The 13,587-nt window shown below is 39.3% G+C and overlaps 1 protein-coding gene across 4 annotated transcripts; it reads right to left on the bottom strand.

Annotated features, from left to right (window-relative positions):
- Positions 1 to 269: 269 nt before the first annotated feature.
- zgc:63863 (uncharacterized protein LOC393372 homolog) lies at positions 270 to 12,684 on the bottom strand. 4 transcript variants are annotated; one of them, XM_034892969.1, is made up of 11 exons: positions 12,313 to 12,680; positions 11,152 to 11,206; positions 10,191 to 10,321; positions 10,003 to 10,083; positions 9,529 to 9,715; positions 9,316 to 9,417; positions 7,367 to 7,523; positions 6,610 to 6,794; positions 5,201 to 5,310; positions 3,711 to 4,333; positions 270 to 3,669 (listed from the first exon to the last, which is right to left on the bottom strand). In XM_034892969.1, the coding sequence occupies exons 1-10, from the start codon at positions 12,380 to 12,382 to the stop codon at positions 4,152 to 4,154; spliced, it is 1,260 nt and encodes a 419-aa protein (XP_034748860.1). In that variant the 5' UTR covers positions 12,383 to 12,680; the 3' UTR covers positions 270 to 3,669; positions 3,711 to 4,151. The 4 variants fall into 4 exon arrangements, with proteins under 4 accessions (XP_034748860.1, XP_034748861.1, XP_034748862.1 ...); XM_034892970.1 differs by having other exon boundaries at positions 7,382 to 7,523; positions 12,313 to 12,678; XM_034892971.1 differs by lacking the exon at positions 270 to 3,669 and having other exon boundaries at positions 4,140 to 4,365.
- Positions 12,685 to 13,587: the final 903 nt, after the last annotated feature.

The raw sequence follows: 13,587 nt of genomic DNA, 5'->3' as shown, positions 1-13,587 counted from the left end.
ATTGTATATCTTTGTCAAACTATTGTTTCCAAGGTCAAAAATAAACTTTCCCATCGAAACCAGAAGTGTTTTTTTGATCATTTATTCACTGTTTTACTTCCGACAAAACAGCTTCATCTTAATGTCAAAGACACAGCTCAGTATTAATGCAGTACAAGGTGCAAACAACCTGATGGTTATACCAAATGGTACTCAGGATATGAGAAAACATACATTCAAGTGCCCACAGGAATCATACATACACACACAAATTAAGGTCTGCAATCAAGTCTTTTGGGAAAACCATTTTGGACCTGAGGCTCACAAGCTCACTGGGAGGTTAACTCCAGGACCTTCATTACACCAACGTAAATTCAGAGTTTGGCATGAATTTCAAGTTGTTTAGATTTGTGTGTGTTTTTGGTTGAAACCAAACCCAATGAGTAGTTGCAAATTGCACCCACTGCATCCAGCTACTGAAATAAATCCTATTCCTCAATTTTCATTCAACAGCAGCTAAATTAGTATGTTACTAAATAAGTTTCAAAAGATGTATCACTCGTTTCCCAATCAACTTAAAACCTGAGCAGATATGTTCAAATTATTAAAACTTTCTGTAATGAATCAACTATGGGATTTTGTTTCGTTTTTGTGTCCAATACATTTGACTGATAGTAGGTGGATAAGCTTTAAAAAAAATCTTTGGAGAAGGATATCAAGTGAGACAACAAAATAAATAACATGCAACTTAAAAAAGCACTGATTACATGTGAAATATTTAAACTACTATCGACAGAGCTACTACAAGTAATTCACTGCACTTCTATTTCTACATTTACTTCTTCTAGAAGAGTTTTTCATGATTTTTACTTTTTTTCAATTCTCTTCAGTCAGCTTTAGACATGGAATCAACAGCATCCATCTTTTTTCTTCTACATCTTGGTTGGTTTCATTAAACCCAAATAACATCCTATAATAATGTATCCTTTTACCTAATGCCTCTGCCAGACCGAGACAGGTGCAGGTGTTGGTGTAAGTGTTGTGTGAATGTGAGAAAAAAAAAAAAAACAGGGAGAAAGTGTCTTAAGTACGCCAAGAGCCAGGGGCAGGAATTAAATCCTCATTATGATCTGGCACCACCACTACCCTCTCCCTGTAGGAGTATGTTGTTCTACATTGCACTAATAATACAACTGCATCTTGACTAATGTCTGAAGATCAAAGACTCTGGTCAAAGGAGGTTTTCCCTGCATATTTATGTCTTGGGCAGCCAATCATGTGCAAGCAAGGAATATATGAAAACTGCTTTTTTTTTATTAGTAAAACATTTTTATATAAATCACCTGTTTCCAAAAACCATAGATGCAAAAATGCATAATGATCAGCCATGGGTAACAGAATGTACTTCACTTCAGAATGAGTCGTTTTTGTAATAAGAGCAAGCGGCACATCAATGCCAACCATGCAGCATCCGGCTGTAAATGTTCCCTTTGCAATGTACTTTGTTTATTATTTCAATATTAAAAGTGAGCCGGCACATGAGCCAAACACAGGCTTGCTGTTCCTCCTGTTTCCAGTCTTTGTGCTAAGCTAAGCTAACGGGCTGCTGGCTGTAGCTTATTTAACCAAATTAAATTAGACCCTAGAGTGGCATCCATCTTCTTACTATCTAACTCTTCGCAAGACAACAATCAAGCATGTTTCCAAATATACCGAACTAGTGCGATTCATGAAGACAGTATTTTATATGTAAAATAAATGGATCACCTTTGTAAATATAAAGCTCAGACTGGTGATAAAAACCTATAATAATTATTTTTACTGCCCCACATGTTCATTTTAAACACACATTTATAAAATCAATTAACTGTTTCACATTTAAATAAAAAGCCAATTATGTTGTTACTCTGAAAATAAATAGACTGTTGACAGTGTAAATAGACGCAAGTCGAGTCCTCTAACAAAACCAAAACACAGATGCCCAGCCTATTATTGCAATTAATCACATCAGACGCACAAATGTAATGATGTTCAGCTTGTCAGACTGAAAAGTGGAACATGCAGAGGTCTATTCGAACAACAATTACAACTTACTGACTGGCTAGATGTCTGAACTGGCTTGCAGGCCAGCTTACTACCTGTTACAGGCCATTCACTGATTTATTGACTCTCAAATAAAATCACTGAATTACCAATCGAAGTCGTAGCAATTGGCATTTTCTGAAGAATGCCTGACACTAACTACTAATGGAGTGATAGATTGATTGACTTTTTTGTTAACAACTCAGCTCTGCAATCCTTCTCAGATCGCCCTGAGGCTAGAAATGGAGTACCCTAGATTTGTACAATACATGTACTACAGTAATTTCGTACAAAAAAAAGCACAAACCAGTTGAATTCCTGCGCTACAGAGCAACTACAATCAACAGGATAAACCTCACATCCAATCTGACTTCCTGCAGAGATGCCAAAAATTCATATCTGATGACGGAGAAAGGAGGGATGAGAGTGCTCTGACTCCACTGAAGTTGTGTTAACAGATGCAACTCAGCAACATGCTGGAAAAAGCTGATAAATATTTCAGAATATTGGTCGGCACACAGAGCATGAATTGCTGTTTGGAGAAACCCCTGTGCCCTGTAAATATGTATGTACCTCAGTTGGAAACAGCCTGTATTATTAATATTCACTTTTCAAACTCAGTGATCATGGTTGGTCCAACTACATTTACAGGGTGTGTGATGCAGGCAGTGAACTTCTTTCAGTACAAGAAAAATAAAAACCCAATTTCACCTATGTTAAACACTCGTAGCTGTAAAATGCTTAAGAGAAATATAATGAAGGAGAAGAACTGAGTCCATGGACTGTAGTTCTGTTGATGACTGCTCAGTGTGGATGCAAGCGCAAACCCAAACCTCTTAAATATTTTAAGAAGGTAAAAGTACTGGTCTCTTCCCCATATTGATTGAGCAGTGGTAGGCCACCACAACTGCCAGAAAACTGGCTCAGAAAAAAATAAAACAAAAAATCAAAAAATAACTTGAGTTGACTCGATTGAGTGCAACCATGTGTAATGTTTACATTTTGGGGCAGAAGCAACTCATCTTATGCGTCAAACTGAACTGTGAATGTAACTTGCTGACACCTGGAGTAAAGCAATTAATACCAGTGGCTCATGGGGAAAATCACTCCCTCCATCTTTCCCATTTCTTCCCTGCTCTCCTTCTTTGCTCATAACTGGAAGCTTTCAGCAGAGAATACCGCTCTTTAATAATTTGTATTCATGCGTTATCGTGCTGGCTAAGGGCACTTTTTGCTTTCAGATATGGCTGCTGATCCAACAAGCACACTAAAACACTGTCAACAGAAATGCAAAAAAACAAGCATGACGAACGAGTTAAAAACGAGTTATCAGCTAAATAATCAGCTAACAGCAAACACACAGAGACGCATGTAACAATGTAACACCGATGGTAGTATGAGCAACAGCCTGAAAAAGCAAGATGTGTTAGTGTCTCACATGCATGGATGGATATAGGTCGTAGGGCCCCTGGGCACAAACATGTAAAAAACCCCACCAAACTTACATAGTAGCAAGCACCCCAGACTGAGAGGCACAAAACAACTGAAAACAATGGTTGAAGTCTGGTTTTTGGTCATTTTGTATGTCTCTGTAGTTGTTTTGTGTCTCTTTGGGGTTGTTTTGTGTCTCTTTGTAGTAATCGTTCTACATCTCTTTGTGGTGGTTTCAATTACCCTTTAAAGTAAACTGTTAACAATCACTTCATACAGAGGCTCTGGCCCAAAAGGTCCAAAGAGTCAGAGGCCCCTGAAGGCCTGTTCAGTTATCCATCCATGCTCACATGTGGTATAAGGTCTGAGGTACCAGCTCAGAAACAGACAACACACCTACACCTGCTGACACACATCCTGAGGCTGGCTAGTATCTAACACATGTTCACTGTGGTTGAATAGCAACAACCTGTTTGGCACCAGGATAACTGACCTCCTCTTTTTTTCCTGCAACGATTTCTCTCAGCAGGAGAGACAAGCTTCAAGTCTTCAAAGTCTTTGTTTATCTGTGTAATTGTTTTTATTGTTATCTATCTGCAGAGCAGATATGTGCAGTCGCCATGTGTGTGGGTTTAACAGTCTAAATCCCCACCGCCACGTCAGAACAGTTGGAGTAACACGTCGGGTCCCCAGTCCATAGCTGTCTGAGCCACAGCGAACACGGCTGCCCCGAGCGTAGCGGACAGCCCCCACACTGCCATCTTCACAATCGTGTTTCCCTTCCCCCACAGCTGGCCGCGGTCTCGGGGCAAAGCTGCTTCCAGTCCTGAGTTGCGAGAGGCTACGAGCACAGAACAGGAAGGAGGGGTCAGACTGTGAGGAGTGGAGACATGGAGGGATCAAGGGGATTCATAATGCTGGAACCTGAACCAAAAGGAGGATCAAGCTGCATTTTGTTACTGGGATTGAAAGCAAAAAGGGGATCAAGGGATGTCAAAACACAAGGAATAGAGACAAGAGGGGCAAAGGTATTAAACAAGTACTCTTACTTTAGTGACCTAGAGGCCTAGAGTTATAAACTCCACTTAAAGTTTTCCAACATTTATCACTAGTTTAACATTTAGACAGCCGGTTGTCTCTTACTGACTCCCATTCATGGTGAAATCAGGAGGTGCTCTTTCTGTCCGTTACGCACCTCATATTGGATGCTGCTAATTGAATTTTGATGAAATTGCAGAGAATGATGTGCATCAATTTTATTATTACATTGTTTGGCCTGAGGGGAATGTTAAAGCATATGTTTGATTGCTTGTACATCACAGACAATATGTCAGAAGCCACTGATAAGATTCTCTCAAAACCGACGGGACTAATGCATCTCTTTATTCTGTTCTGGCATATTGTACTTGATTGGTCTGACGGGGGTACTACATCATTTGTTTACTTGTTATTGATTGGCCCAAAGGGGGCAGCGTTTGTGGGTGATGACATATTTATCGCCTTGTTCTGAAGAGTTGTGTTCATGTGTAAAATATGAAGAACTGTGGATCCATCAAGTGATTTTGATGTTTGAAATGTTTGTTCTTACAATTTCCCAGTCAATAATTATTTGTTCCCCAACTTTAAAGAGCACCCAAAATGATTTACTCTACTCCAGTGCGCTGTCCTTCTTCAGAGTAAGTATTAAGATAAGAGTTACTATTTTTACCTTGTCTGGAGGTGGTGGAGCCCTGGGCCTTGGTGAGGCGTTGGAGAACTGAGTCAGGCCTCTGGCAGAGAGTGGAGAGTTGAAACGCCTGGAAGGTGTTGATTGACAGACTGACAGAAAACAGAGGAAGAGAAGGATGGAAAGATGGAGGTGGGAAGAGTTAGTCGGTGATGGAGAACAATGTTAGGTCTAAGGTGAAGCTTAGGCAGCTGGAATGAGGTGAAGAGATGAATTGAAGGACCAACTGATGGATAAAGACAGGTGGGGGAAGACAATTCAAGAGATCTGCTAACTCAGTATCTCTTGTAAATAGGAAGCCATGGGAGTAACACATTATGGGACAATTTCAGTCAAGGCCTTGTGTCAGTGATGTCACTTCCTCTCCTGAACAATGACTGTAAGTAACACTGAAGGACCAAGACTGGGAGACTGATGGAGAGACTAGTTGTGAATCTAATGTTCCTCCTCAATGATACAAATGTGGAAAAATGGTCCCATGCTTGGTTACACACACATACATACACACAAACTAAATTGTCTGTGCATGGAAGCAGCACCACTGAGTCTTGAAGTGTTTTTAGAGCACCCCCTCTTGGTTACTAAGGAATTACATTCAGGGTTCAAAATTAGCACCATCTGCTATAGCTAAATACTTGTGAAATATGCAATTGGCTGGTAGATTTGCTTTACTCACCAGAAAAAAACAATGGTAATCTGTTGAGTGACACATTTTAACATTTACTAGCCATTTGGCTGGTGGATGAAAAGGTTCATTTTAAAACCAGGATGTAATTCCTCACCTGTAATTTACATCACAAACAAATACAACACCTCAAAACATTTGATAAACTTTTGTATTAGTGTCCTGTTTTCTGACGAAATTCTTGAGCACAGAAAGCGCAGGTGCTTGAGCAATTAGTCAAGTGACTGATTGAGTTTATTGACGGATCACTTTCAGACAACAATTTGGACAGCTGACTGATCGTTTTTCATTTATTTTCAAATATTCAAGAACATTTGCTGAATTTCTCTGAGCGAGTCAATTGAAAATAATAAATGGTAGGTTGTGATTCATCAACCAAAATCTGATTTACTAATTAAGTGATGATTAAAATAATCATGATTTGCAGCCCTAGATTCAAAACAGTTTGAGCAAATATCAAAAGGAAAAAATGACATTTATTAATTTATTAAATGTCTTTCTCACTTGCTTGACCAGAATGCAATGATGATTATTTATAGAGCACAGACACCTTCTATCCTTAGACCTTGGATTTTATGTAAGGAAAAACTCAAATTTATAGATTAAAGTGCTCATAACTGCATGACACCTCAGTCATTTTATGTGGAATCATTGTAGTAACATAATGATTATTTGTTTTGTTTTGTTTCAGCTCTTGTTCACTCACCTCTTCCGAGAATGAAGTGCTGCCCGCTTGGCCAGTAGAGATGGAGGGTACTGGTCAAACAGGTCCTGGGCCTGGCCAATCAGACGTTCATACGGGAGGTCCTGGGGGATGCGGGAGAGGAGGTGGTGGACCATGGCCATGTCGCACTCTGTCGCCTTCACCTCCTTCTCTCTGTGCAACACAATCTTTAGAGTAGAGGAGGGGTTACAGGTTTTTCTGGGTAATCTTGGAGCCAAGATTAATGCTTAATGTATACTGTCTACCTTAGTGATAATAATGAGGCAGAATGAGCGCTTAGCAGTAAAATAGGCAGAGGAAGTGTTAACCCCCATGCTGTGCGCTGCACTCAGCCTTGGAGGAAACATGCTTTGTTGTTTCACACACTTCAAACAGAACTCTCCCTCTGCCCAGCCCGTTCACACAAGCACACACACAGACACACAAACACTAAGATCCTCAACTGCAAAAGAGCAAAACGTACACAATAGTACATGCTAATTAACATGCATAAAGGCACTGTTTCCACACTTAGGAAAATGTACATTTGGTTTGAGCACCATGAGAACATGAGAACTCTTTTCCATTTTAGCTCTTCCTCTGTACCCCTCTTTCTTGCTCTCATCTGTTCATTAGAAGGTATCTAATTAACTAGTCCAGTGACTACACAGTACTTGTGTACTTCATCAGTTTACTCGTGCATGCGTGTGCGTGTCTGTGTGTCCTGGATTACTGACAAAACAAAGTCACTGCCTCTTACCAAATTCCCTCTTACCGTGGCAGCCAGGTAAATGGGCATTAGTGGGTGTGAGGCCAAGAAGAAGTCGTATAGTCTCATGGTGTGTTTAAAGTCTGACAGCACATGGCCGTACCATGTAATGAGCCAGGATAGTGCGAAGATGGTTCCCACCTCCGCTCTAAAAGAAAATGAGAAATAAATATTTAAAGAGATGTTGATGTAAACAGAGGAACACACATGCAAAGCTATATTTTTCCCGGTTATTTAACCAGGAAAGCTTTACCGAAAATACAAATATAAAATCACAAGTACAATTTTTGCTTTTATATTTATTATATATTCAGCAATAATCTGAAACCATGTGGGTAGATTATACTGTTTTCCTGTCTTCAAGGCACCTACTGGTTTCATCACATCACAATCCATCACAAAGAGCAAGTCTCTCCAAGTTGATTTTCATACTGTAATTGAAATGAATGAAAACCAATGGCTGCGTGGAAGGTAGGAAATAATTTGGAAAACTAATGGTACACCTAGCGGTGTGCAGTACTGTACAGTATAAGCAATACTTAGATAAAATATACAAAATAAACCAGTGTGATCCAGTTACCATTCAAAAAAAAAAAAGAAAAATGTCCAAGCAGAGAAGCTGAGATGACTTTTAATAATCTAATCTAATCATCTAATCTCTAAATCTATCTCAAAGGGATTTTGGTTTGACCCTCCCTGAGAAACTACATTTTTCAAACATGTCTTCAAAAATGTTTGTGTAACAGGTTTTCCCTCAAAATGTGTAGTCTCCCCATTTGCCAGGGATGATGACATCATCACTATTATTGCTAATGATGTGGCTCCTCTAGAACCAAATGTGATAAAACTTTGGCGATTGCAAGATTTAAAAAAGAAAAAATTGGCATTAGGAATTTTTAAGAAAAAAAACATTTTCTTTACCTTCACATACTGTTTATATACCTCCTATGCCCTTCCCTTCTCTGTCTTTGTTGTGTGGAGAAATAAATATGCAGAAACTAAATAAATAGGTAGTTTTTTTGAGTCTCAAGTAAATTGAATACTCTTAGAGGTTGTTGATAAATATTAGATAGGAACACCCAGGGAGGAACAAGGAAAAGTACATCGGAGTGACAAGTGAAAAGAAGTAGGGGGAGTGATGGACAGGGGGAGGGGTAAGGAGAGGGAGCAAAGGTTTGGGAGGGATATGATGAGAGGGACATAAAAGAGATAAAATTAACTGGGAAAGAGAGAGAAAAAGGAAAGAAGAAAGGAGGCAAAGATAAGAAGGCAGGTAAGGGGAAGTGGTGCTCACAAAAAAGAGCGTTCCAAACTTTGAAGTCTGGTGTGGTTTATCCTGCTGTTTTTCTGCGAGAACAAAGTCTTGTTTTTTGTGCTTTTTCTGTTTGTGTGAGCTTCTTGTTTGTGAGTAGATGGGTAATTTGCAAATATAGTGGATGCCAGCCCAGCATCAATTATGAACAGGCAACAAGACAGCAAAGTTACTGTAGACACACACACACACACCAAAATTCCTTTGAAGACATTTCATGAGTCACAAACATCCCAAATATCAACCTTGACCTACAGTAACTAGTTGTTTCAATTAACTGCAAAAATATCATGAATCAGTTGTTGGCTAAATACACCTAACAAATAAAATAAACGTGGTGCAAGCAAACTGCTCTGAAACAGCTGTTGGACCATCTGACACGAGAACTCCCCAATGAGACTGAGTTCCAATTCAAACAAACTCCACGGTTTGTCTCTCTGTGACGCTCTCAGGTGAAAATCAACACTATGATGCCCTCTAGTGGTTTTGACTTACATTACCATGTTCAAAGCAACTTACAAAAAGCACATTCAAATTTGAGTGTGTATCTCTCTACTAAAAACAGCTAGAAGTGCAGCGGTACAGTAGTGTAGTTGTACATTATATGGGTTTTTGTGTGTGTGATTACCTGATCATGAACTCATGTAGTTCTGTATCAACCTGTTCCAATATAGGCATCAGATAGTTTAAAATATGTTTAGTGCTGTCCATGGTAGGATCCATGAAATCCCTACAGAAAGAGAAAACAGACAGACGTTGTACAGATATCATTGCTAAATAATGTGTAAGCTAGTCTGTTAATTGTGTCCTGTGGGAGAAAAAAATAGAAAAGAAATTCAACCTGAGATGGTGATTGGACAGAGTGTCCAGCATGGCGATGGCCATCCGCTCCCCAACTACCAGCAACAGAGTGACGGCCACATCATGGTAGCCTTGGTAGTAATGGAGCTGAGGGGTGCATTTCAAAACCTCCAGTATGATGTCAATCAGCTGCTCCTGGAGAATGGCTTTCTCTGTGGCTGGCATACCTGAGGGAGAGCCGTGGATCATAAATAAATACAATGTTAATAGAAAAAACAACACACTTAAAAACAACTGTGAAATACCTGGGATTGAAATTGTAGTAGTCTTGCATTGCCAGACCTACCCAATCAACTTGGGCGGCACTAAGCGCAACGTGCACACACACACAGAGAGAGAGAGAGAGAGAGAGAGAGAGAGAGAGAGAGAGAGAGAGAGAGAGAGAGAGAGAGAGAGAGAGAGAGAGAGAGAGAGAGAGAGAGAGAGAGAGAGAGAGAGAGAGAGAGACACACACCTTTAGGGAACCGCTTCATAGACCTCCTGACATCCAGGACTACTTGGTTGTAGTCCTTGTGGTTCTCCCTCACATCTCGACCTACAACAGAAGAAATGTTATTATCGTTGTTGTCAGCATTAGTAATTGTAACAGTATTATGTAGCACACATCAACTTAGTAAATGTTAGTATCAATCGACTACTAACCAGGTTTACGTGGTAGATCATAGACATTAATGTTCAGTAGTTTGGGCCAGACTTTCCTTCTCACTTCATCAGTGAGTAGTCCTCCCTTACTGGCTGCTGCTCTCCTTAAGGTCTCAATGTCCACTGGATCACTGCACATTCAAAAGTCAGAATTGGACAATTGACAATGTGACAGCATGATGTGTGTCCACATTCCAAGGTTAAATAGAAATAGAAAACTGTTGTTTTGTTCTTATGCATTAAACGTGAATCAGCCTGCTCCATTCCACATGAGCTTTTCTGGGCCATTTGGCCAATCAGGTCCCACACGGCTTCTGACACAAATGTCTTCATGGTCTTTGTCACACTATAGCTCTGAGCACTAGGCCAGCACGATTAATCGTTGCAAAATCGCAATCTTGATACACGCTGTTGACGATTTCATTTTTAAATAACTTTGATTTTATTAAAAATTGTATTTTTTTGTTTGTTGTTTATGACTTTGATCCTCATTTCATTTTACGAGCCAACTGCACCACAAACGCTACTTTCTTTCATGAGTCTTTAACATAGACTGTATAAAATAGGTTTTAAAGCGCTCCCAAGCACTGCACTGAGTGCTCTTCATTGAAGCATCTGAAGGCTTGTGGTGATGCGCAATGTGCTATAGGTGCCGAAAAATCTCATTGCTCTCAAAGCTCATTGCTCTTGTGGTAATGCAGGCATTTGGTATGATGAAGACTGTCAAAACTTTATAGATTTCTAGAAATGCGTGTCAATCACTGCACATGCACATGCATTCATTCTCCTTTGTGGGGGGAGGGGCTTAAGAGAGCTTTTGGGCTTTAGCAGAAAGGGAGGAGTGACTGAGAAGTTGTCAATGTTCAAATTTTTTGTCTATAAGCCCTGGATCTTTGCAATCCTACCTGCAGCACCTTTAACAAGCAAACTGTAGCTGATAATTACCTTTTTAATTTTTTACCTGATCAAAGCCTGATGAATCTCAGCCAACTTCTGTTTCCTTCCACAATTTGGTTCTGTAAAAGAGAGACAGAGATGAGGAGGGAGAGAGAAAGGTATTAGAGTGAGAGAAGGGATGGGGAGGTGTGACAGCGCAAGAAATGTTTAAGGAATAAAATTGAGAAATGAATAAAGTAAAGGGCAAACAGAGAAAAAGAAAGAAGGCACATAGGGATAAAGAGAAAGAAAAAGAAGAAATAATGACAGATGATGTGGAAAGAGAAAGGAGAAGAGAGATCATGTTGGTGTGATAAATATAGGCTACCAAGTGGAACAGACCACAGACACACATACAAAAACAGTTTGTAGTGGTGGAAAAAATAATTAACACACATTTAAAGTATGACTTTTAGAAAGATATTAGCAATTTTCGTAGAAGTTCTTTTTTCTCAACATAATTGCAGAAAAGATTTGAGGTGTTCCTTACTGTATCCCTATTGCAAAATTATTTTTGTACACCATTAAGTGCCTTTCATGCAAATAATGCCTTACAATGAGTGATTACAATGAGTCACAAATATGACAATAGTTATGTAAGTGCTATGCAATAAATTTGGATCAAATTCAAAATAAGGTGTTTGTTTGAATGACTCGGTTGAAAGGGTTACACCAAAGTCCAGTGTTTATAATGATGACATAAGTGTAATGGCATGTTGTTGTTGTTGTTTTTACAGTGAATAATGATATAATCATGTGCATCTTTCTCTTTCTGGCTAACAGCTTTGACTACAAAGTGACAAGTTGGCTGACAGACTGCCACGCAATCACCACTGGTAGATTTAGCTGACGTTGGCTTACTTTGACAAACTTGTAAGAAGAAAGAAATAACAGAACTGGTTGTTCGATACAGTTAGAACAGCAGCGGACAACTTGTGATTCGTGTCTTGTAGTTTGTGTGGCTGTGAGCTGGCTGCAGTAATAATATTAAGTTAGCTGGAATTTTCCACTGGACAGGTTAGTTACTGTCTGAAAGCTACACGTTCTGTATATCGACACAAGAAAATATACAGGCTGGTTTAATGTCTAGCTTTGTGTGACTAGTCCGTATCATAGACTGTAAAAATTGGTATTTTAAATCTAGTGTAAGTTTGTTGAACACCTTAGCTAAGTATCTGTTGGTTACCTCTTGTGACAGATCCATTCCCATTCACTCCAACTCCAGTGATATGTTTCTTCTTCTTTAGCCTTTTCATCCCTTTAAAAGTCGACTTCCGAATGAACACGTTTGTGTTGTGCCCATAGGCAAATTAAGAATTAAAAAGAAATGTCTCTAAACAGGTAAAAACACTGACGAAATTTGGCTATACGTGAACGCTTCTCTCAGCAGCTGTCCCTGAAAGAATAAAACTAACATGAGATCATCACGCCACGTTCCAATTGGGCAGAAATGACACGCACCACAGCGCACGAATGCCATTGGCTCCCCATCGACTCGCACTGCAAACTGCCTTGACTATGCAGTTTTGTAGTTCTGATATTCGGGGACTAATGGACCGTTTCATTATATGTTATGACACAATTACATTGCCTACTCTGAATGTTTTTCACCTGTTTCCACAAAGTGACAGACAGTATACATGGCAGTTGTTATTTATGAAATCAGTATATTATTAGAGTTCAAGTTTAAAGTTTTTTTTTCACAATGTAGATTAACATATGAAAAAGTTAAATGTTCAATGTGATGCAAAATTAATAATACTATGTCAATCTATTGTGGACAATAGTGCATGTATTGCGTGCACTACTTTTTGTCTTCTGAGTGTGAATTATATTAGATGTACTGTATATTCACAATTTAATCCAATTCAATTGAATTCAATTTTATTAATAGTATCAATTCATAAAAAGAGTTATCTTGAGACACTTTACAGATAGAGTAGTTCTAGAACACACTCCACAATTTACAAGGACCCGACAGTTCTAGTAGTTCCTTCCAGAGCAAGCAACAGTGCGACAGTGGCGAGGAAATACTTCCTTTTAGGCAGAAACCTCAGACAGACCCAGGCTCTTGGTAGGCGGTGTCTGACGGGCCGGTTGGGGTTAAAAGGAAGAGTGGCAATAACAGTCACAACAACAATGAGAAACAAAACAGTTGCAAAATCCTACACGTGGAACAAACCCTAATACCAGTTTAAATATGAAATACCAATATGAATATGTAATTTATTTTTAGAATTGATTAAAGTTCAATGGGGGGGGGGGGGGGTACTTACTGTACATTAAAGCTGTAACTATAGCCATATTGTTGATATAGGTGAATGTTCTGAATGTTTTGCTTCTGCACACTACTTGTCGGGTCATTTTAGGACATAGTGCTTTTCCCAATTCCCCAACTTGTACCTCCTCAACTCCTCAATGCACCTTGTGATCCGGAAATTATTCTCAGTGGGCCATGTTG

The sequence above is a fragment of the Etheostoma cragini genome, chromosome 14 (genome assembly GCF_013103735.1).
Source record: "Etheostoma cragini isolate CJK2018 chromosome 14, CSU_Ecrag_1.0, whole genome shotgun sequence".
Classification (NCBI taxonomy): domain Eukaryota; kingdom Metazoa; phylum Chordata; class Actinopteri; order Perciformes; family Percidae; genus Etheostoma; species Etheostoma cragini.
Note: the sequence above shows the minus strand (reverse complement) of the source record. Positions and strands in the feature narration are given on the sequence as shown.

What these genes read in the sequence shown, in the direction of transcription:
- zgc:63863 (XM_034892969.1), bottom strand. Translation starts at nt 12,382, where the DNA reads ATGAAAAGGCTAAAGAAGAAGAAACATATCACTGGAGTTGGAGTGAAT. An exon ending in GAATGGATCTGTCACAAGAG is followed by an intron (nt 11,207 to 12,312) that starts GTAACCAACAGA and finishes TCTCTTTTACAG; the next exon opens with AACCAAATTGTGGAAGGAAA. An exon ending in CTCCACCACCTCCAGACAAG is followed by an intron (nt 4,334 to 5,200) that starts GTAAAAATAGTA and finishes CTGTGCTCGTAG; the next exon opens with CCTCTCGCAACTCAGGACTG.